At 40.9% G+C, this 23,961-nt stretch overlaps 1 protein-coding gene across 6 annotated transcripts in view; it reads right to left on the reverse strand.

Annotated features, from left to right (window-relative positions):
- st3gal3b (ST3 beta-galactoside alpha-2,3-sialyltransferase 3b) overlaps positions 1 to 23,961 on the reverse strand; it is an 84,998-nt gene that overhangs the window by 19,047 nt on the left and 41,990 nt on the right. For 5 of the 6 annotated variants that reach the window (XM_053487279.1, XM_053487278.1, XM_053487276.1 and 2 more), the window contains 5 exons: positions 18,174 to 18,269; positions 10,521 to 10,615; positions 7,477 to 7,540; positions 6,708 to 6,803; positions 4,995 to 5,181 (listed from right to left, as the gene is read on the reverse strand). In XM_053487279.1, coding sequence (XP_053343254.1) covers positions 4,995 to 5,181; positions 6,708 to 6,803; positions 7,477 to 7,540; positions 10,521 to 10,615; positions 18,174 to 18,269 — 538 coding nt within the window. The remainder of the gene's footprint in view (positions 1 to 4,994; positions 5,182 to 6,707; positions 6,804 to 7,476; positions 7,541 to 10,520; positions 10,616 to 18,173; positions 18,270 to 23,961) is intronic. The other variant, XM_053487277.1, reaches the window with a different exon arrangement.

Raw genomic sequence — 23,961 nt, forward strand, 5'->3', positions numbered from 1 at the left:
GATGAATTCCAACTGCCTGAGTAAAGGCAATAAAGAAAGCAGGACACGATATTTGCGAAGCTTTCACATGAAGGAAACCGCGCTTATACGTTTGGCATGTTATGTAGATTCTTTATCCGACTTGACAGTTTTATGTAGGGAATATACTCTATCAATTTGTGGGAGCACAGATACGTCAAATTCGACTGCAACTTTCTGGTTAAAACTCCACGAGAAAGAGACGGGGACAAAAATTTACGATATAAAAAAAGAAGAAAAAAAAAGTGTTTTTTGGCTTTAACTACAGGTTTTATTTAATACATCTAAAATTATTTGGAAGTTCTATGGGTATAACTCAACTAAAAAAAAAAAAAAATGAACTTTTTGTGCCATGAAACAAAATTACCAATGACTGGTACAAATAATTTAAAACTGGCAACCTGTCTTTTATTTATTCATACAAAGCGCGAGTAACTGGTACCAGCAGCACACACCCCTTTTACATTCTGCACCCTTTCCACTTTGGTGATTTGCCTTCTATGCCAGGGGAATTGTATTCATGGCTGCTCAGACTGCTGCTTCAGCTTAAAGGAGAAAAAAAAAAAAAAAAAGAAGCAGGAATGTGTAGCTTTCAGGTGTCTCCTGTCTCGCCGTAATCATTTTATTAAGCCTTAGAATGGTCGAGGAAAAAAATATTGTACACTTCATCCCTCGGGCAGAGTAATTTGTTCTATTGTATTCGCAAATTTGGATGAGAAGACAATCGCGTCCACTCGACTTCTCGTGCCGAACACAGCTCCTGGATCAACTCGTAAGCTGCGTTTTGAGAATTCCCTTCTTGTCGAGTCAAGTGAGTATTTGAGCGTTGCGCAAGCATCACTTTCCTACGCCTTCAACCGCGCTTTTCTTTTAACCGCACAGGCTATGAAAGGACTCGCATTCTTTCCACCTGTCGAGGATCCGCGCTACACAATGCAGCGCTGAAACCATTCACATCAAAGCTCCGATCAGCCACTGTTCAAAAAATAGCACTGGTCTAAGTGTGGGAGAGAGAGAGTGCTATCTGAGGATTAGATCCGGCTCTAAAGGCAAGCTTTTCTAAAGGTAATTGTCCACGCAGTCAGCCACACATGCTTTTGTGTTCTTGTGGTTTTCCCGGCTCGTCACACAGGTGAGTCGAAAACAGCGCTGAGAGGCGGACCCGCTTAATCTCATCTTATTCTCTCGACAGGTTTCCAGTGAAGAGTGCTGCATTTATCCGCGACCTTTCCGCACTGGATTCTCAGTAGCACTGACCGTTTTCCAAGAAGTCTGTGTCTGTTTTTGCATCTCTAAAACCCGAGACAAGTCCTTACCGTCTCCAAGGTTACGGAGTGTTTGAGGAGATTAAACTCAGGCTGTATTATTCATTTGGTAATGATCAAAATGTTTCATTGGCACACAGAGTCTATGTGCTAGACAAACGTTTTTTTAAGCAAGTGCTTAAATAACACAATACTCTGATTTGAAATGAAAAGGAAACACACACACACACACACACAGAACGTGATGTTTTCCAAGCTTGTAATACTTCATGATACAAGAAAAAAAAAAAAATGCACCACACTCTGAATCATCTGTCATTATGAACGCTCAGATGCGATGGCCCTCATTCGTCATGTGACAAACAGTTAAGGGAGCCACTTTAAACATGATACTCTTACAACCCTAATACACACACGCCAGGTCACGTCGTAGACTAGCCGTCTCTAAACACCTTCTACAGCTGTGCGCTCCCATTTCCGAAAAGAAAAATGACAAATCCGAGAATAATCATAAAAATCACATTAAGCCCTCGCTACCCCTAGACTTAAACCTGAACTAATGTTTGTTACAGCGAAGGAGAAAAAAAATGAAAAAAACGTGACTTGGAAAGCAAAGGATGTGTTACAAAACCGGGTTAAATGCTATGCAAAGAAAGACCAGATTTGAATACTATACAAAAGAGACTGGGTTAAAAATTATGCAAAAGAAATTAGATTAAATACTATGCGAAAGAGATTAGATTGTGAAAGAGACCGGATCAAATACCACGCAGAAGAGGCCACAATAATGCGGTATTTCTCACAGTATTTAGTCTCCTTTGCAAAGTGTTTAAATATTGTGAGAAAGAAACTGGGTTGAATACTTAGTGAAATAGACTGGATTAAATACCACATGAAAGAGATTGGATTAAATACTATGCAAAGGAAGACTAGATTTAATTCTATAAGAATGAAGAACGGATTAAATACTATACAAAGAACATCATGCGTAATACTATGTAAAGGAAGACTGGATTAAATACTATGTGAAATTATACATATTAAATACTACACAGAAGCGACCAGGTTAAATACTTTGCAAAGAAAGACTGGATTAAATAACACGGAAAAAAGAGACTGGGTTTAAAATGATGTGGAAGAGATCGGGTTAAATACTAAGTGACTATAGCGAAGAGATCGGGTTAAATACTAAGTGACTATAGGGAGAAGATCGGATTAAATACTATGCAAAAGAGACCGGGTTTAATATAATGTAAATAAAGACTAAATTAAATACTATAAGAACAAAGGCTGGATTTAAACCTATACACAGGAGATCGTGTTAAATACTATGTGAAGGAAGACTGGGCTAAGGACTACGCAAAAGAGACATAAGGGATAAATTCTATACCAAACAGAATTGATTAAATAAATACTTGTGAGGGAAGAGCGACAATAAATACTACAGTATGTGACAGAGACTGCATTTCTGAAAATGACAAATCTGAGAATAATCATAAAAATTGCATGAAGCCTTCGATACCCGTAGACTTTAAACCTAAGCAGTTACAGCCAAAAAAAAAAGGAATCGTAAGATGGAAAGCAAAGAATGAGGAAAGAGGAAAGAAAAAAAAAACGATTTCTAAATGCCAGCTTTTACGCACCATATTTGGAAAAATTTGGAGCTTTTTAAAAATCTACTACACAACGAGCACTTTTGTTTTTTTTTATTATTTTTTTTTTTAAACCAGGCTGTTTAATAATCCCTCCAATATTTCCAGGCTTAAAGACAACACGTGCTTAACATAAACATTTAAAAAAAAAAAAAAAAAGATCCAGTTGCACTTGATTTCTGACAGAAACTCATGGACCAACATGGATTAACATTGAGCGGGACGGGTATAACCGACCTGCCCTCCGGGCGTAACGGGTTCCCCTTGATCTCAGAGTGGCAACGGCCAGGCACATTAGGATTCGCTAACTACAGGCGTTTCAGTGACAATTTGCACACTGGCATGCATGTTTTTGTTTTTTTTTTGTCCACAGCCACCAGCGCAAATCGTCACTAAATGGCCTGTAATTAGTGAACCCTAAAGTGCCTGGCTGTTGCCACTCTGAGATCAAGGGCACCCCATTATGTGCTGGGGGGCAGATCGGTTATCTCCGTCTGTACCTTAACGATCGGACTTTTTCAAAGGCGAGGAGGAGTAATCAAACAGCCCGCTACTTCCTGAGACTTCCTCTGCCGAGTCTCTTGCGCCCTGACAAATGTCGCCCTGTTAAAATTCCTTCGTCCTGTCACTCCCTTAAAGTCACACAGCTGTGTTGGCTCAGAGGCCCTTAAGTGCACGGCTTCCAGACTCTCTCGAATGAGAGCTTGAACAGGAAGAAGAGGAAAGAAAACTATAACAGAAAAAGAAAAAAAGAAAAAACGGGGACAAGTCTGCAGACGAACTCGAAGAGGATAAAGATGGAGGTAAAAAAAAAAAAAAAAAGGCTCAAGCCCTCGCACGACACCACGACCTGGCCGAGCTTCATTAATACGACGTGCTATTGGGATAAAAGTGTCCTTGACGGTTGTGAACTGAAAGGAAAATACTGCTAATGTGTGATAAGAAGTGGGATGAGAGCAGGGCTTTCGGTCAGGAGACGCTTTCAGCCAGAAGGACGCTTCCTGAATAAGCCCACATCGCCGCCTCCTCAGCGCGGCACATTGTACTTAAATTCTTTCTGCACCAACAAGGTGAGTCTGCTCCTGAGTGGGGTAACAAAAACGCATGCGTACAACTGCAAGATGGCAAATTCACTCCCCCGGGGAGGCTCCAGCCATCTTTAGGCCGGGAGTCTAGACATCGGATTGGTGGCGCTATGTCAGGGAGGAGACAGCAGCGACACTGAACAACTATGGGCGTCTTACGCAAGCGGAAGGAGTGGATAGCGCTATCCCCCAGGTGTTCTTATGTCGTCCCTAATGTTGCACGAGCAGCAGTTTAAACTTGGTTGCTCTCGAATGGCGCAGTGGTAAGGTGCTCTCCCTGTGATCCGGAGATCGCGAGTTCGATTCCCGGGTGATGCTGTAACCTCTCGCTGCTGGAGGTCTAGACGGAGCTGATAGGCTGAATGCTGGACTTCCGCAAGCGGAAGGAGCGGAAGGAGCAGATAGCGCTCTCCTCCCAGTGTGTTACGCCGCCTCCCAACAAGGCGTCACACATGTATCCTTGATATGGGAGACTTCTAGACTTCCATGGGTGGGAATTAGATACGACTAAATTAGGGAGAAAATCAGGAGGGAAAAAATGTTAAAGCTTCGCACTCCCTAAATGGTAGCAAAATTAGGAATGATTTACATATTGCAAAACGTGTTCAGATTTAAAAAAATAATAAAAAAATTAAATAAATATTGGAAAAAGCATGATCACCACGCAGGCTGTTAAAGCCTAATTTGAAATTTTATAAAAATAAATTCTCACATGCAGTAGCATCCCTTTATCATTATGAATAATTAAATATAAATATAAAACGCTAAACACTGTGCATGATGAAGACCTCCAGTGAGAACCCAGTCTCTGAGGTGTGTGTGTGTGTGTGTGTCGACTATAAAAGACCAAAACGTCAAGGTTCAGTTATTATTTATTTTTACAAATTAGTCCTCATGTTATCATTCAGCCTGTATCTGGTTTCGTAATAAAAAGCACATAAACAACAACAATAACAACAAAAACTCTTTCTCACCAAAGTCTTCCCGAAGATGATGTTTTTCAGCCATTTAAAGTCTTGAGGTTTGAATCCTAAGAAGACGAACAGTGAGTCGCTCTCGTAATGTGACGTGTCATTGAAGGCTCCCTCGGGGTAGGTTAGTCTCAGGGTGGTTTTGGCACCGACGTCCCGGGTGTAGCCCTTCACCGGAGCCTGATTTAACCTGAGAACATTTATAAGGAGGCAATTTTTTTTATCTTACAGAAAATTTGACAGGAAATTCTTTTTCCCAAGATGGCTTTGACTGAAATGTATCAGAACCAGACCAGACCCAACACCAGACGTCTGGAGAAGTCATCTAACTAGAGGAGGCAATCATCATTGATGTTCACTAATCAATAATCAATACACAGAGTAATGTCCCCTGTTCAGCGTGCAGTTTCATCATCCACATACAGTTTATACCACATTAACATTTGCGTATTTACTGTAGCGAAGTCTTTCTATCGGAGACAGACTGTTTATTTCAGTGACAGACGGTTACATCCTCGGCGTCTGAAGGAGCGACATGCAAGGTCTTTTCTCCCTGCTCCAGTTAGACTGTACGGTCAGAGCTGCTCCCAGTGAACCAGTCTCCATAATGCAGTTATTACTGTTACAATATCATGAATTTTAAAATATGGTTACAACAGTTACAACATCTTAAATACAGTAACAACATCTTACATTTGTGTGAAATAGCGACTGTCCAATAGCACCATTTTAAACTGTGCAATAGTGCAATTTGGTTGAAAGTGTAACTATAATACTTTTGTTTTGTATCATTTAACATCTGAGCCCCTGAAAGTTAAGGGCCTCGCTCAGGGGCCCAACAGTGGGAACGTGGTGGTGGTGGGGTTTAAACCTGGGACTTTTTGATCAGTAGTCCAATAATTAATTAGTAATTTATTATTAACCTTGTATGGGGTGTCAGCCAATTGCATAACACACACACACACACACACACACACACACACACACACACAGAGAGAGACCAGACCCCGAGAGTCAAAGCTCCATGCCTGGAAGTCTGAGGTGACGGTGCTGAAGACGTTTTTGGCTCTGGGTGCGTCCTGTTTTTTTTTTTTTTTTTGGCCGTCCTCTGACCATGAAAGAATAGATATTGGAGAAACACACGGAAAAAATGAGAAGTAGATTTGGAAAAGATTTATTTCTTTTTTTTTAAACTAGGATTGCTTGTTTAGATATAAAAAAGATAAGTTTTTGTTTTTCTTGGACTGATTTTTATTAATTTATTACAATTCCAAAGCTCTTTTTTTTTGGTGTTTTTTTCTTTTGTATTCTCTCTCGTGTTATTTAAAGCGAAAGAAAACACTGATGCGTCCAACATCCATTACTCAATATTTCAGTATTTTAGTATCATTATCGAAATATAAACACATTTTTAAAAAGTGTTATTTTGCCATCGCTCTGTAGAGACCCACGTACACACTTCTCTCAGTAGGTGTATAAAAACAAAGCAGGGAAAAGAGAGAGAGAAAAATAAAACTGACCACCAACCAGATCTTTTCAATTAGGATTTGAAGAATCACCACCAAGCAGACTTTTCCAATTACGATCTGGACCGCGTTCACATACTGAGAATCCTTTTTTTGTAAATAATTACACCACACACACACACACACACACACACACACACACACACACAGTAAACGTTTTGCTATGGTTGTGCTGTGTGTAAATACTCACCTTACTACGATGTCGTATTCATCGATGCGCGGGCCCAGGGACTTATTAGCCAGGATTCCGCCGTTTCCCACGATTATACACTTTTTACATTTCAGTCTATGAAAGGGAAATGAAACACGTGACCACGTGACACGTGTAAAGTTTTACATACTTATACTTTACAATAAGGTCTGAGATTAGGATATTAGCGCTGATCGATGTGTTGGAGGACTGTGGTGTGACCACTGGGACACGGGCTAACCCAGATACAGGGAGAAAAAGGGGCGGAGTTAAAACTAATCTAGATCAGATGTTTTAGCATTACTGTATGTAAATGATTGGATGATAAAAAATATAACAACTGTGAGGCGGGACAATTTTTTAACATTGCTTTCGTTGTAATTTTTAATTTTTCCTTTTAATATTTTCTGATATTTTTTGTATTATTATTATTATTATTATTATTATTAATCATTAAAAATAGATAAAATAAGAAGGTCATTGTACAAGTTTGTTCAAGTTTTTTATTCTAACAGGACAACTGGTAAGCATTTAGGTCTTTGCTGAAGGAAACTGAAGTTCCGCATTATGTAAATTAACGATTTTGTTTGATTTTGGAAAAAAAAAAGAAAAGAAAATGGTAAATAACTGGCTTACACGCAACCAAATGAGCCCCAGCCATGGTTACACCACCAACCCAGAGCGCTTAATGCTTCTTCACAACAGTTTAGAGAAATGAGACTGGCGCGAGGCCTCGCGTGGACTCGGAGACCTCGTCCCTCACACTTACCTCTCGAGTTCTGGACTCAGGCCGAAAGTCTTCGTCGTGTTCAATATTTCGTTTATGACCGTTTCTGAAAAAGAGAGACAATCGTGTCAATGCAACGGTGCGCTAGGAACGACCGACTGCATAGTTTTCTAATCTCAAACATGCTGCGCTCCAAGACGAGCGCGTCGCCGAGCCAAAGCGGGAGCCCGCGCGTCGCTGGAAGCTTTATTAGCGGACGGAATCTAAGTGATGGAAAAAAGCTACTTGTAAACGAGGAATGTCTGTGTTAAACAAAAGAGCATTCCTGTGACAAAGTCTGCAATTTAATGCGCTTAGACACCGCGAGTGTGTGTCACGCTGCCGATCTAAATTTATCGCGGTGTTTGGCCTTGGCGAGCATTCTTCTGATGCGGAACGTTTACTGTAAGAACACCTCGTGCCTCGTTTTCCGGTATCTCTGGAAAGATGCGACTTCTCAGCAATGGAAACAAGGTGGCAGGATAATTACTCACGAGCCCTACGGCATCGCCGGACTATTCCGCCCGAACTCGGATAAAAACACGCTACGGCGTCGTCCAGGCGATCTCAGTACGGCAATAAATACCACGGTGATGCGCGTTACTGAACGGGCCGCGGGTTTTACGATCCAGACTACCGAGACCATCTTGAGTACGTTCTGCAAAGCTCCAAGTGCTGACGCTGGAGACTCCTTCCATAAACCTGACAGAACGACAGCAACTGAGCGCCCGACTCGTCTCTACGCATGAAGATTTTTCACCTGTTCAGGGACGCCAGGATAAGTTGGACAAAAAAAAATAAATAAAATAAAATTACACCTCGAGTTACCTGGTGTCCCCTTGTCTGACATCTGGTTTGATTATTCTAAAATAAACGACATAAAAATAAAAGAAAAGAAAGGAGTGCCCAGTGTCATGGCGAGGACTGGACAGACAGGAATAGCTCGATATTAATAGTTAAAACGCTCTGAAAGACATTTACAAGCATGAATCTTGCTCCTGTCCTCAGAGCCAAGAGGACGGAACGTCCCCGAGACAGACCGCGGGGGTTAACAATCTAAAAGAGTTGAAGGCAAAGTCAGAGATCGTGTTTGGATGGATCGTCGACAGCTAACATCAAACATCACCGTGGCCTCAGCGTAAACAGCGTGAGGACCACACCGCCAGGTCTCAGGTATCTCCGAGGTAAAGACGAAAAAAAAAACCTGTGAAGAGAGATGGACTAATGGTTTCCACGTAACGGAGCACTCTAAACACTTCACCCAGACGGCCTGAACAAACTAACTCCTCACCTTCACTGTATACTGTTTTGGCAAAGAGAGGAATGAGGCCGCGAGTTATTCTGGGAAAAGTCCTAGTTTCAGATTGTGGGAATCCCCCCCCCCCGCTCTGACATTCCTTAAAGTGTTTGAGCTCGTTCTAGAGTGAATCATCAAAAAGCACGTGTGTATTCAGTACACAAGCAAAAAAAAAAAAAAAAAAAAACATTTAAAACGCTCGACCTGACTCATCCGCGAGGGAGTCGTGCCAGGACGAGACGCCTTTTAATAATTAACGTTTATGGAAGGAGTCTCCAGTGTCGGCGCTCTGGCACAGTCGGAGGTGTTTTACGCATTAATGATGACACAACAAGCTGCGACGGTTTGTCTTTTTATTAACTTCAAAAGGAAAGAAATAAAGACAGGCTGGTGAGAGGAGGACTGAGGACAGCCGCTGTAATGCAAAGAGAACAGGGACGGACTTGTTTCATGGACGTTCAACTGCCATAAATGTATCTGGAAATTATATACAAAGTAATTACGATATATCAAGTGTCAAGAAGTCAAACTGATTTATAATGAAGTACTACAACTATCTATCAATCAATCTAAATATTAAAGCAAACACGTCCTGAGATCTACTACGCTTTAGGGGGGACGTGATTAAATTTTCTTTACAGAGCAATATTTTTAACATAAAACATTTAAAAATAATTTTACTTAGCTCACTAACTAGATTCTTTCCCTCTTGTTAAAATTGTGTTTCCACTTTAAAATGAAACATAACGCTACACATCCCGCACGCTGACCCGTTCCCCTTCTTTCGCCGTGTTACCCGACTCGAGAAACACTTTCCCTTTTACCTGACTTCAGTTATCTGGTTTCTAGAAATCCCAGGCGCGGGTGGATAAAAGAGAGCCCTGGCGCTAAAAACGGGGCGTTCTATTTTTATCTCTTTAGCTCTCCTACCCGAGTGCTTTGTGGTCCTGTGTTCACGACCCACACGTATCACGGCTCCGAGTCAATAACGCTCAAAGGAAAGCCGCATTGCTCCCACGATGCGCGGAGAAAAGAGAAATGTAAACACGGGACGCTCTCTTTACAAAAACCGCAGTGTGTGTATGTGTGTGTGTGTGTGTGTGTGTGTGTGTGTGTGTGTGCGCGCGGACACGGCGGGCCCCAACGCCACACAAAGCTCGCCATTCAGCTCGGGGTCGAGTCCCCACGCTGGAAAATGTGACCGAGCGCTGGAATCTAAGCTATCTTTTTCTCAGATTGGATCTAATCAGAGATTTTCAAGCAGCTGTGGACGATGATAAAAAGGCATCTGTGCTTACAATCACGTCGGTGGATTTATACGCCATTACCTCAACTGGTGCAGGTAGAAAATAGCCACAATAGCGGCATTCTTCGAAGAACATTCTAGCGCTTTGATGAAGGAAAGATGAAGGGCGGTATTACCTAACTTGACATACGGAGCTCTTAACGCAGCTACTTCACAAACTAAACACTGTGAAAACAAACAAACAAAAAATCTGCCCGATAATTATAAAAAGGAAAAAAAAAAAAAAAAAACCTTGTGCACCCATGTAGCGTGATGCTATGCTCGCTAAACGCTATTTTGATGCTTCGTTAGCACGTTCATCATCGTCAGCCCTTCGTTTTTCCGCCTCTAATAAATCCACGTATCCCATACACTACAAAACCAAAAACACATCAATCAATCAATCAATCAATTAATTAATTAAACAAATAATAATGAAAACATTTTTAAAAAATGAAGGTGTACCTTGTGATTTGAATCCAAACGGAGGTAAATAGCCCTGGACTTTGGATAATCGTTTAAAGTTCTGGTCAAGAAACATAGGTGCTATCTTAATGAACCTGTAAGGAAGGAAAAACAAAAAAAAACAAAAAACAAGTCGTTAAAATGCACGACTTTTGGTCATTATGAACAAATGATCAAAGCTGTAACAAATCTAAAGACCAAACGGATTAAAGTAAACTGTAGAATTTAAACAGTAAAAACACTGTATGCAAATTTAATACCGGGACACCTATTATTATTTAAAAACAATAGCTTTCCCTTGGAATAAGCTCCTCCCACCTCACAGTAAACCTACTACGATGTGTGATGTGATAATGATCCGATTCTGCGTGTTCAGGGAGTGTAGCTCCACCCACTTGTTTTTTAGTTGAAATATCTGCGGATTGGCGGGTCAAGTCGAGAAAGGTTCATGTCCATAATAAATAAACAAATTGTAAGGTTTAAATAAATAAATAAATACATATTTTAAGTGGCGTGTCCCACACCATTTTTTTTATTTTCACACCTGAGTAACTGGATTGGTTTCGACAATCAGCCGTGATGGTGCCTAGGCGTGGGAATCCCCAGGGCGCGGTTGACGGAGATTTTCTCTTTCTTGGGGGGGATTTTGTTACAATTTTAAACAGACTTATAAAGACTACTCCTATTATTATAGCGTAGGCGGAACAGTGGTTTAGTGGTTAGCCTTGTCGCCTTGCACCTCCAGGGTCCAGGTTCCATTCCCTTCTCTCCGTGCATGGAGTTTGCGTGTTCTCTCTGTGCTTGGTGGGTTTCCTCCGAGGACTCCGGTTTTCTCCCACAGTCCAAAGACCTGCACATTAGGCTAATTAATGTTCCCAAATTGCCCGTAGTGTGTGAATGAGTGTGTGTGTGTGTGCTCTGAAATAGATTGGAGGTGTACACCGCCTCGTGCCCTAAGTCTCCTGCGATAGGCCCCACGAGCCTGAATACAGAATATAGACGACGAGTGAGTGAGTGAGTGAGTTTAGAGTGTGCCACCTGTTGGATTATAGAGGAACTGCAACATTTTACCCTCTCAAATGCAAACATATTTAAATGAATACTTCAATTTTAAATAACTGATTTTAGAGTCAGTGTAGCAATTAAAGACATACAAAAACCAGGATATAAAGCTGACTTGATCCCGCCCCAACGTTTTTTACTTTCTGTTTTACATTTCACGATGGTGGAGAAAGAAAGGATTGTTACAAAAAAACAACATTGGTGATAAATAGTGGAAAACAAACAAACAAAAAAACACCTTTATGGTGCGAGCGTTTGCACAGAAAACGACGCCGTTAACGTACGTCTCGAACGATGTCAGGGAAAAAAAAAAAGACAAAAAGCACTTGTTTTGCAACGCTCCATACATAAAGTGACGTATGGCATTCCTGAGCTCGTTGACGTCAATGCAAATCTCACGTTACAAGCCCCGCCCCTTTCCAAAATGGCTCACTGCCAGGGTTGCAAACTCAACCGCTTCGCCTTCGTTTTTTGTTCTTCTGCTCTTTAAACGTAAACGCCCCCAGTAACCCGTGTAACTTTGGTGGAAGCTGCGCTCGCATCATTGCTATCGTCTCTCTTCCTGCGATTGTGATGTGTGTTAAGCGCAGACTCTCGGCCCAGTCTTGAGTCTTGAGCCGAGCATTTTTCTGTGAGAGGTTAACGTTCCTGGCTCGTCTCGGCTCTGACCCTCTGGTCAGGGTTTAAGATGGTGAGGTTGAAGTGGGACGAATCAATCAATCACACACACACACACACACACACACACACTATTTTTCGTGCTCCTGGAAACCCGGCGCAGGATGAATGCGCTCACCTTTGACCCACGTCCTTTCTCCGATCCTTTATCCGCACCAAATTGAGGTTTCCTGAACGTTTAAACGAGCACAAATGGGAGATTGTAAGGAAGTGTTTGAGTGAACCACCACGCCCAGAGCACAGCGTGCAGCGAGACCGCTGGATCTGCTCCAGTTTCCCAATCGGATTTCCCTTTTTTTTTAGTCGTTTCCTGCCTTTCTTCCATTGGGATAACCGTAATCATTTATTTTTTTTAATCCTGTCTGTATTTCTGCTCCAGGTTCAGAATCGAGACTTAATCACAAAATACCATTACGTTTATTCAGTGTGTAAAATTGGGGTTTGATTTGACGGGGAATGCGTGCAGTTTCCATCATCTTCGATTTAAGAACAAAAGTCTTCAGAGCATCTGAGAAAAATGAATTAAAGAAGTATTCGATTTAGGTATTTTTGTTTTTTGAAAAAACAAAAATGTAAAAGCATCCTTCAGTGTTCACAACACAGCACTGATTTATTTATTTTTTGCTAGATGCTAGTGGGTGTGTCCGAATTTACCCAACTACACTACCGCTCAAAAGTTTGTACACCCCTTCTAACTCCATGGACGTTCCTGATGTTTATTTCTTTTCACACTGAAGGCGTTTATCCGAAACTCCTTTGATCTATGTCCTTTGAACGATTGATATTGAGATGTATATCTGCTACTTCTGCTCCGTGAAGCTTCATAACGGCTCTAATCTGAGGTGCTGGTTGTTAATTGGTGATTTCTGAGGCTGGTGACTCTAAATGAACTTCTCCTCTGCAGCAGAGCTCAGTTTTGGTCTTCATGAGAGACAGTTTCATCCTGGAGTTTGATGGGTTTTACAAACGCACTCGACACAATACTGTTCTTGTAGGAACTGTTCCAGAACAGCTGACCTTCATGTTCTAAACTAACAACTGTTATAAAATGATGAATAACTGTTGTTACTTAACTCCATATGTGTTGTTTCATAGTTCTGAGACGTCCAGTATTGTTGTAGAATGTAGAACATAAATCAATAAACAAGTAAAATTGAATTAGAAAGGGGTGTCCAAACTTTTGTCTGTTACTGTGTGCGTGTTTACAAATCCGATGTCTTCCTGATAAAAACAAAATGCTTGAAAGGACATGCTGGAGTTTAAAATACACGAACCAATGATCCTAAAAAACAGTTCTTTACAAGTCTTTCTTGTTTAAATCGTCCAGTAGGACAGGACGAGACGAGACGAAACAGAGCGATGGAAAACGCCGCGTTGGCGTACTTAGTGTTAGCATAAATGAACGAGATAAAGGAACCATTAAAATTAATTTTATTAAAAACCATAATTTTACACATTTCACAGACATTCGTTTATACGACAGTTTAATTCTTGCTGTATCTTTACAGATGATTTATCTCCTCCACCCAAAAACCCAGAGATGGAACAGCTGAAAGACGAGTATAGAGACAGAAGACTGGGAGCGACTCTAAGGTCTTACGCTTCACCTCTTCTCACCATTTCGTGACAATCCTAATCACGGAGAAACGTTTCTCTGGTTAGCGTAAAGCTCGGATCGCTCCAGATGAAACTATTAAGACTTTAGTTTTTTTTCCTCTCCTGTAGACATGTTCCATGTGTTTGCTCTACAAGCAGCTTCTGTAAAACCCGCTCACACAGCCCATGTCTGTTTCCACCTCCTTCCTCCCGCGAGTCGTCCCCCGCGTCCAGTTACTGCGCGACTTTTGGTTGTTTGGTGATTTATTTTTTTTTATCTTATTAAATCAGGAAACAGAAAGAAGACAAGACTGATATTGAGAAAATGTTTTGATCTGACAAACAGCATCAGCAACATTTTTCCTTTTCATGGTCTAAGAGAAATCATACACTGCGGCGTTCAGGGGATGAACGCTTTTAAAGTTACATGTTAAATTATTGAAGGAAAAAAAAAAACGAAAGTATAAAAAAGTCAAAGTGTAACGACAGGGAATGAAGTGAAAAAGACGATAAACACGACTTTCCGCATCTTTGGTTAAAGGAGTGAAATAAAAGTGTGACTTTCTATTACAATAATTGTTTAAGGGGCCAGAAAATGTGCCAGGGTTTAGAGAGTAAAAATAACCAAAAAAAAAAAAATTTATTAAAAAAGGGGCCGCGGTCGGGCAGCGCGCTTGCCTCGTATCACCTGACAGAAACAGACGCTGTGAGACCTTGCCAAAACAAACTGTGATTAATTACTGCGTGGCTTTTGGGACTCGGGCGAACCCACATTATAAATAACAGGGGTCCGAGAACGGTGGGTCCTCACTCACTCATACACACACACACACACACACAGCTCTGCTTGTCGTAAAGGGTTCCTGAACAGGAGGCCTGGGCACATTGTGCTCATTTCCTCGCGCCTATCTCTCACTCGGGGCTGTATTTTTCTAACCGCCCGCTCGAGTTCACCCAAGACATTTGATTTAAGACTCCAATGCAAACAGTTTGGGAAAGCAGAGAAGGGGAGGTGTCGAAAATAAATTGGATTCCAGGAGCAGGCCAAGGATTTAACTTGACTAACGCTGGGCCGAGTCGCCCGCGCTTCAACTGCCATGCTCATCTCAACGCCAGGACGGAGACAGCGGCACGGCTCCCGCGCTAACGAGCTGCACGAAAAGAATAAGCAGCAGGTCCGACTACATCCTCATCAAAACACAGATTTATCCCACATGACTCCACTCTTCATCGACGGAGTAAATACTTTCACTCACGCTTTAAAATGCATCAACGGTAGACAATACAGAACTCAGACAGACAGACAGACAGACAGACCCAGCCAAAAAGCTGCTCAGAGAGACAGACAGAAAAATGATAAGAGAGAAAAATATATACTGTAAAAAAGACACAGATAGAAAAAAGGTGTATAGACGGACACAAATAGACAAACTGAAAAAAACAGACTAAGAGACAGACAGACAGGCTGACAAAAACAAAGAGACAAGCTGAAAGGCAAACAGACAGACACAGACAGAGACAAACAGAGGAAGACGAAGACACAGACAGACAGGCTGAGAGACAGGGGGAGACAGACAAACATACTGACTGAGACAGACAGACAGAGAAAGAGACAGACAGACCGCCATACTGACAGACACAGACCGACAGACTGACAGAGACAGACATTCTAAGAGACTAACAGACATTAAGGCTGACAAGGAATGACATACAGACAGACTAACAGAGGCGACAGTCAGACAGTTATGTATTTTATTAATGACAGGTTTTTATCCTCCAACATCATCATGGTGTGTGTAAACCCATCCTCACTCAGATCCCTTTTAACTTCATAAAACACTGCAGCTTTTAATTTGTCCAAAATGAATAAACAAACGTTGAGGATCCGCTGAAGACCACGGTTACACCACGGCGGGAGATTAACACTCGTCTGAGAACGTCAAGGGTTTGATGATTACAGGAACGCTGAGAGCGCAGCTAACACCGGTACAAGTACATTGTTACAAAGAAAGAAAGAATAAAAATCACATCTAAAAAATAATGGAAAAAAATAAATAAGTGGAAAAAAAATTTCAAAAAACTTTTTAGAATTCTGGAAAGCACTGAGAAAGTAACACTGAGAATGCAATGCCATCTTAATATCTAAATAAAGGTCAAAGCATATTTCATAAAAAACATTTTTAGTTATTTTGCAAAATCCTACTCTAATGATTTCTTCTTTCCAGAAAGCTAGCTGCCAACCCGCGCAGTCACAATTTAGCTCAGTACTGAATAAAAATTATGTTCATTAAAGCCTCTGAATGAATTGCAAGGAATAAACAAATGACTCCGCCCACTTTTCACTTTCAGAACAAATTGCTGTAATCACTTGCCAATCTGCCACTGTGTTACAGTCAGGAGGCTCTTTTCAGCGGCTGTGCGGCGATATCACGTGAGCCTCGGAGCGTTAATCTCCAAATAATTCCTCGGCGATGAGAGATAAATGAAGCTCTTGAGCTCTTGAGCAAAAACAAATCGCTCGTGGTTTTAAATGAAAGAAACCCTCGACTTTACGATAACAATAGAGGCCTGCCGCTGGAACATCGATCTAAGGACGGAGAGGGATGACATCATCACGGCTCATCCAGCGATCTGCGGATCTGATTAAGCGGAGGACGGTGACTCATTTCCGTCTCCCCGGCAGCCGATTGACAGACGGGCTTTCAGCGCTGGGCGTCGACAAGAGAACTATTGTGGGGCGAAAAATCCGCATGAAAGCGGCAGCTCTTTTTGAAGGTCACGCCATGACTCGGAGAGAGAATGATGTGGAACGGGAGCGCGGGAAATGTAAAGACAAACTTGTAGAATTAAAATGTTAAATTCTCAGATGGGATTAGGAAGAATCACAGAGATGGGCGTGTCTGCACAATTCTAATGCTGAAAATAAGATGGACACCACCATATGTTGGGGGTGTGGCCTAAGCTGTATATAAAATAATGTCTCTTAGCTTAAATCTAAAACTGAATCTGGCATACGCATAATTCATCCCATAACCTCGTACCCCAGTATATCTAAATGCACACTCCTATCTAGTGCTGCTAATATCCTGAACCGCATCTACACTAACTTTTCCACCTGTTCTTCCTTTCTCTACCCATCCTGAGGCATGCCAAGATTGTGCCAGCTCCAGTAGGCAGAGGCCAACCCTGTGAAGATCTTGAGGCATCCAGAAAAGGACCAGCTCCAGCTGGATTCTGCTTCATGATGGTCTGGATCTACACATGCTGCTCCTGAGCTTCTGTTGATCCAGACCCCCATCTGTCCTCTGCACCCGCTGACTCGTCCCTGTGCTGAACTGGACTCCATGATAACTTGGACAACTTCTGCTTTACTGAACTTCCAGCAGCCTAACACGCATGATGTCATTATATAATTTCTGCTATCCGTTATCACCCAGACGAGGATGGGTTCACTGTTGAGTCCGGTTCCTCTCAAGGTTTCTTCCTGTTGTCATGTTAGGAAGTTTTTCCTTGCCACCATCGCCCTCGGCTTGCTCATCATCAGGGACAATCTCACAATCTCATTCTTATCTAAACACATTTTTTTTCACTCATACACACGTCCATAAATGTCATTTTTTATTTTGTGAAGCTGCTTTGAGACAATGACCATTGTTAAAAGCGCTATTTAAATGAAACTGAATTAAAATTTTAGATGCAAAAAATTACATTTCCCTGCTTTACCTATAAAACTAACCCTGTCTGAATAAAGCTACAGAAAAAATGTTTGTCTCTCTCTTTTTTTTTTAAATCACACTATCATTATGAGCAAAACAGCGAGACATTTAAGAGAAAAAAAGTCCAAAGGAATCATGCCTATATGTATTGGGGCTAACGGTTGTAATTAGAAAGTGTTTAGTGATTAGCATCGTAACGTTAACACGCTAGTGTGCGATTAGCTGCTCATACGGTTTTGAGGAAACAACCCCAGTTATACGGAACCATTTAAAAGACGTATACATGATGTACATCCTCAACATCTGGTTCTGGTGTGTGCCTTGGCAGATGTTGGTGCTACATCAGTACACTAGTCGAGTGTGTACAGTAAGCAGACACAACATTCAAGTTCAATATTAATGCAACTTATTTTAAATCAGGTGCTAAATCAGACATCTCTACTTTCATGACATGTAGGACTTACCTTGTCCGCTTCTCTAGGTGCGAAATTTACAAACAAACGGCTCAAAACACAGTGATGTAATGTTGAGTTTGCTAACCGTACAGCCGTACAGCGCCACAGGTCAACACTGACAGTGCGTTCTGTAAAGCGGTGCTTACTTTGGAAAGAGAGCAGCCATCTTGGAGGCGGCAAAGTCGTTCTTACAGGTTCCAGTGCTGTGGTTCCCATCCTGGGCCTTCATGTCATGCTGACTGCTGCAAACAACAACAGCAGTTGAGGTTTAAACAAGTTCTACTGTAAATATAAAATATTCTTTATTTGAGTCACAGGGTGCTAAAAAGCATGAATGGCAAAATTATTTTGGTAATACAGGTACGTGCAGTATATAGATGTGAATTTTGTGAAATGCGCCTCTCACAGTTCAGTTTCGTCAGAATGAATAAATCAGCCTGCAATCGTGTTTGAGGTTATTTAAGTATGCAGTGTAATGTTAATAATATGTTGGTTGAGTTTTAGGAAAAATATAGCAAGCTCAACCTTTGAGTGTTTTTGGAAAAAAAGTGCTGAGTTTCGTTAAACAAAAAACATTTTTTATTTCAGTGATTATTATAAATAGTTATTAATAATACAAATTAATAGATAGTTGTAAATAATACAAAAATATCAGTTTCCTCAGCTTCTTCCTCAGTTTCATTTTCACTTCAGTACATAAGAACAGAGCCTTACAGAAGTCCATGACTGCTGGGGAAATGGAACGAGTCTAAACCAAGTTTTAAGGTTATAATATTAACTTTTTTTTTTTTTACTTACGGTTATTATTATTATTATTCAATTAAATCATTTCACTTTACTTGTATTACACACTTTTTTTGGACAAAAAATCCAAATAATAAAATTATTATAAATTATTTTTAAAATATTATATTTTATTTAAAATACATATTATATAATCTTTAAAATGTATATATTATATATATTTTATATAATATTTTAAATATAATAATATAAATATTAGTAATTATTATTCACTTAAACAAGAAATTTGCACCTTAATCGTGGTTTATGGTATAGAGCATTGTGCTGGAATAATAATAATTCTAATAATATTAATCTTTATATAAGCGATCTGCTTCACTGCCTCCTCAACTGGTGTAAGGGGGTGCCAACATTTTAGCTATGGCTCATGGAATTAAATCATGAAGCATGTTTTAATAAAAATGTTGGCCTTTGGTAAATGAATGAACGTGGCCTTTTTCAAAAAATCATTATTAAACAGTTGAAAGTGTTTAAAGACACGTCAGGTTCAATAAAACAGAGCGACCCGGGAGACGGGAGCGGGACACGGGGGAACGAAATCGAAATTCTTTGTAGTCATTAATAATCTGCAATACACAACGTGAGCAGTTTAAATAAACACGGGGCAGCGGGACAGGCACGAGCGTGTGTGTGTGTATGTGTGTGTGTGTATGTGTGTGTGTGTATGTGTGTGTGTGTGTGTGATGGTCAGGAGCACTGAGATAGAAGTGGGCGAGGATGGACACGCACTAGCTGGACCACCATGAGGACAGCCAAGTCCACTAAAGCAGATCAAAGCCAACTCTCGAGCTGTATCGGTATCAAAAAGAGAAACCCACACCAAACAGCCTCCAAACTCTGAGTGTAAGAACTCGGGATAAACAGAACAAATGGATGTGTCATGTGACACACGGGCTACTCTGATAAACTTTAAAATAAAACCACAACAACACTAACGGAGGATTACTGAGCGGGCTGGGTGTGAAGGACAAACGATTTGACCAAAAATATTACATCGCAATACTTTTCTATGATATTTAATTTACAGATAACAGATTTTCAGGATTGTTAAAAGGTTACTAAATAAAATTGTAATTACTAGTCAACACTGAAACTGAACATTTTATGAGGTACAAAACATAAAAGGAAGTTTTTTGCAAAAATAAAAATACGATATTTTATTATTAAATCATGTACACCAAATCTTATTGAAATTGTGGACAATTAATAAGCAATAATGCTAGAAGTATTCTTAGCAACTTGCTAAACTGACCTAAATTGTCTTTCGCTTAATTTACCCAAAGCGTTGATTTCGATGTAGCCGCAAGCAAGCAGGATGTAAACTTCTCTAAACTTCTGAGACTTGAGACAGTACGTGTTTTATTTGTTTACATACCCTTACTCAAGTGGTTCTAAATAATTCTATTGACACAATAAGGGGTTAAAGTTAGCCGGAACAATCCGGAAATGATGTTCAGCGACTTAGAGGTTAAAAATGAATTTTTCTACTTGTACTTGTGTCAGGTTGGACAACAGGAACTGATGGTCACTGTATCAAAGAAACTGTAATCATGAGGAAATAATGCGATAATTTTCCATACAAAATTTTAACAGATGTAAGTAATCAGATGTAAGATGTTGCCTCACCGAGTAGCTTTAATCCAGCTGAATTTACTCGACCGTTGCTACGGTAACTATCTAAACAATATATGTTATCGGCTTAAATCTTATCTTTAATTTACACCTAATTGTGGCTAATCTTGTCCCTTAGATTATCTGTAAACGTAGCTATCTTTTCGGGCTTTGGGAGTGGGTTAACTGGCTAGCTCGGCCCATACTGTCATCTAATCCCATGAATAAAAAAACATGGATGCTAGCTAAGTGAGCTAATAAAAATATCTGCCCGTCGAACACGCTGTTTTCCAGTTATCTCAATCGACTGGCTCAATGTTTGGTCATGTACAAAGTCAACACGGTACGCATGTACGTTAACGTTAATGCAGGTCGATTCACTGATCGCTGGCATGAGATCTAAACTCGGAGATCTAAAGAGTTTCACCACCTTCCAGATTCCATTTTAACCCGTGTTTATGCCAGTATTGTAGGAATCTTATCCTGTTTTCAATCGACCAATAACAACTGAACACTTGGCTGCTTGGTGCATTATTACTAATGTTGCATTCATGCGCATGGGACGAAATAAAAGATCTAGAGTCATTTCCATGTGTGGCATTTGCATCTGGAGTCTCTCAACTTGAAGACCCGGTGTATGTAAAGCAGGCCATCGCGAGGCTGGAAAATCCGATTGAATTAATCAGAGACAGAGGAAAACATTAAGCAGGACCAAAATCAACTGGTATGTTGGGAAGAAGCAGGAAGACATCAGTTTGAGAAGCTCGGATCAGAGGAGAGCAGGATGTGAGGATGTCAGTATGTTGGAGGAGAAGTTTTTAACCATGAACGGCAGCGCTGATTAGAGCAACATCCCCATCAGAAGGGAACATTGTGTAGAATAAATGAAGATCCAAACCAAAACAGAGTCAAGAACACGTTGAGATGGGAAAACGAATTTATGGACATGAAGATGGGCCTCGCAGCCCCAGGATCGAGGGTTTGGTGGGTTCATGTGGGGACTCTGGGTTCCTCCCACAGTCCTCCAGTCCTTCCAGTGAGACTGTCCTGGATGAGCGTTGTAGAACATGAGTGAAAATGAACCAGTACCTGACCGATAAAGGGACGGGTCCAGAGCGACCTACTTCCCTTGAAATGGCTCGGGTACAATTAAAGACAAAAAGCAGAAATCATGGAAAATCAGAGAAGAACCATGAGCCAAAAAAAGATTAAAACACTTTTGTGTTTTTTCAGCGATTCATGACCAAATACAATGCTTTAATACGGCAACAGATGCAGACAATCTTACTTGATCATTCTGAGTAGTTACATGGGCGCTACAAACAGGAACTGGGCTCTGATTGGTCCGAGTGGATATCTGGGGCAGGGATTGAATCCTGAAGTAAAACCTGCGGCCTGATTGGGTCATTTAGTATCGAGGAGCAAAGCCTGTGATCTGGTTGGTTACTATGGCATTGGGGAGGAAAACACATTAGTTGCCGCGGTATTTAGGTGTCCAAATCTACATGGCCCTGTGTGAAAAAGTAATTGCCCCCTGAAACCTAATAACTGGTTGGGCCACCCTTAGCAGCAATAACTGCAATCAAGCGTTTGCGATAACTTGCAACAAGTCTTTTACAGCGCTCTGGAGGAATTTTGGCCCACTCATCTTTGCTAAATTGTTGTAATTCAGCTTTATTTGAGGGTTTTCTAGCATGAACCGCCTTTTTATGGTTCTGGCCTTGACTGGTGTTAGCAACTGTTTCTCTGAGGACTTGACAGTTCGATAGTTCAGGACTGGAACTTCTTACAAGTCTAACTGGGTCTTCAATAACTACCTGGACTCCATATTATGGAGTCCATTAACATCAGCTATTATAGCTGAACTGCCTCCCACCCTACACACTGTATAAATGCAGATCATTTACTGCTTTCTGTTTCACCCAAATGAGGATGGGTTCCCTGTGGAGTCTGGTTCCTCTCAAGGTTTCTTCCTACTACCATCTCAGGGAGTTTTTCCTTGCCACTGTCGCCCTCGGCTTGCGCACCAGGGACAAACTGACCATTTTGATTCATACAAATTCACATTTCATACAAACTTAAATAATTCTTTTGACTGTGTAAAGCTGCTTTGCGGCAATGAAAATTGCTAAAAGCGCTATACAAATAAAATTGAATTGAATTGAATTTTAAGGTCATGCCACAACATCTCAATAGGGTTCAGGTCAGGACTTTGACCAGGCCACACAAGTCTTCATTTTGTTTATCTTCAGCCATTCAGAGGTGGATTTGCTGGTGTGTTTTGGGTCTTTGTCCTGCTGCAGCACCAAAGATCACTTCAGCTTGAGTTGACAAACAGATGGCCGGACATTTTCCTTCAGGATTTTTTGGTAGACAGTAGAATTCATGGTTCCATCTATCACAGCAAGCCTTCCAGGTCCTGAAACAGCAAAACAACCCCAGACCATCACACTACCACCACCATATTTTACTGTTGGTATGATGTTCTTTTTCTGAAATGCTGTGTTACTTTTACGCCAGATGTAACGGGACACGCATCTTCCAAAAAGTTCAACTTTTGTCTCGTCGGTCCACAAGGTATTTTCCCAAAAGTCTTGGCAATCATCGAGATGTTTTTTTTAGCAAAACTGAGATGAGCCTTAATGTTCTTTATGCTTCAAAGTGGTTTGCGGCTTGGAAATCTGCCATGCAGGCCGTTTTTGCCCAGTCTCTTTCTTATGGTGGAGTCGTGAACACTGACCTTAATTTAGGCAAGTGAGGCCTGCAGTTCTTTAGATGTTGTCCTGGGGTCTTTTGTGGCCTCTCGGATGAGTTGTCTCTGCGCTCTTGGGGTAATTTTGGTCAGCCGGCCACTCCTGGGAAGGTTCACCACTGTTCCATGTTTTTGCCATTTGTGGATAATGGCTCTCACTGTGGTTCGCTGGAGTCCCAAAGCTTTAGAAATGGCTTTATAACCTTTACCAGACTGATAGATCTCAATTACTTTTGTTCTCATTTGTTCCTGAATTTCTTTGGATCTTGGCATGCTGTCTAGCTTTTGAGGTGCTTTTGGTCTACTTCTCTCTGTCAGGTAGCTCCTATTTAAGTGATTTCTTGATTGAAACAGGTGTGGCAGTAATCAGGCCTGGAGGTGACTACAGAAATTGAACTCAGGTGTGATAAACCACAGTTAAGTTATTTTTTAACAAGGGGGGCAATCACTTTTTCACACAGGGCCATGTAGATTTGGAGTTTTTTTTCTCCCTTAATAACGTAAACCTTCATTTAAAAACTGCATTTTGTGTTCAATTATGTTATCTTTGACTAATAGTTAACGGTTTTTGATAAGCAGAAACATTTAAGTGTGACAAACATGCAAAAGAATAAGAAATCAGGAAGGGGGCAAATAGTTTTTCACACCACAAAATAGTTTTATACACAGTGTTCGAGGTGGTGAAATTTTGCAGTTCCTCTAAAATCCGAAACCTGGATTTAAGTTGTATTTCGAGTGTACTCGTTTTCATTGCCAGTGACAAAGTC

The sequence above is a fragment of the Clarias gariepinus genome, chromosome 25, assembly GCF_024256425.1.
Source record: "Clarias gariepinus isolate MV-2021 ecotype Netherlands chromosome 25, CGAR_prim_01v2, whole genome shotgun sequence".
Lineage (NCBI taxonomy): Eukaryota > Metazoa > Chordata > Actinopteri > Siluriformes > Clariidae > Clarias > Clarias gariepinus.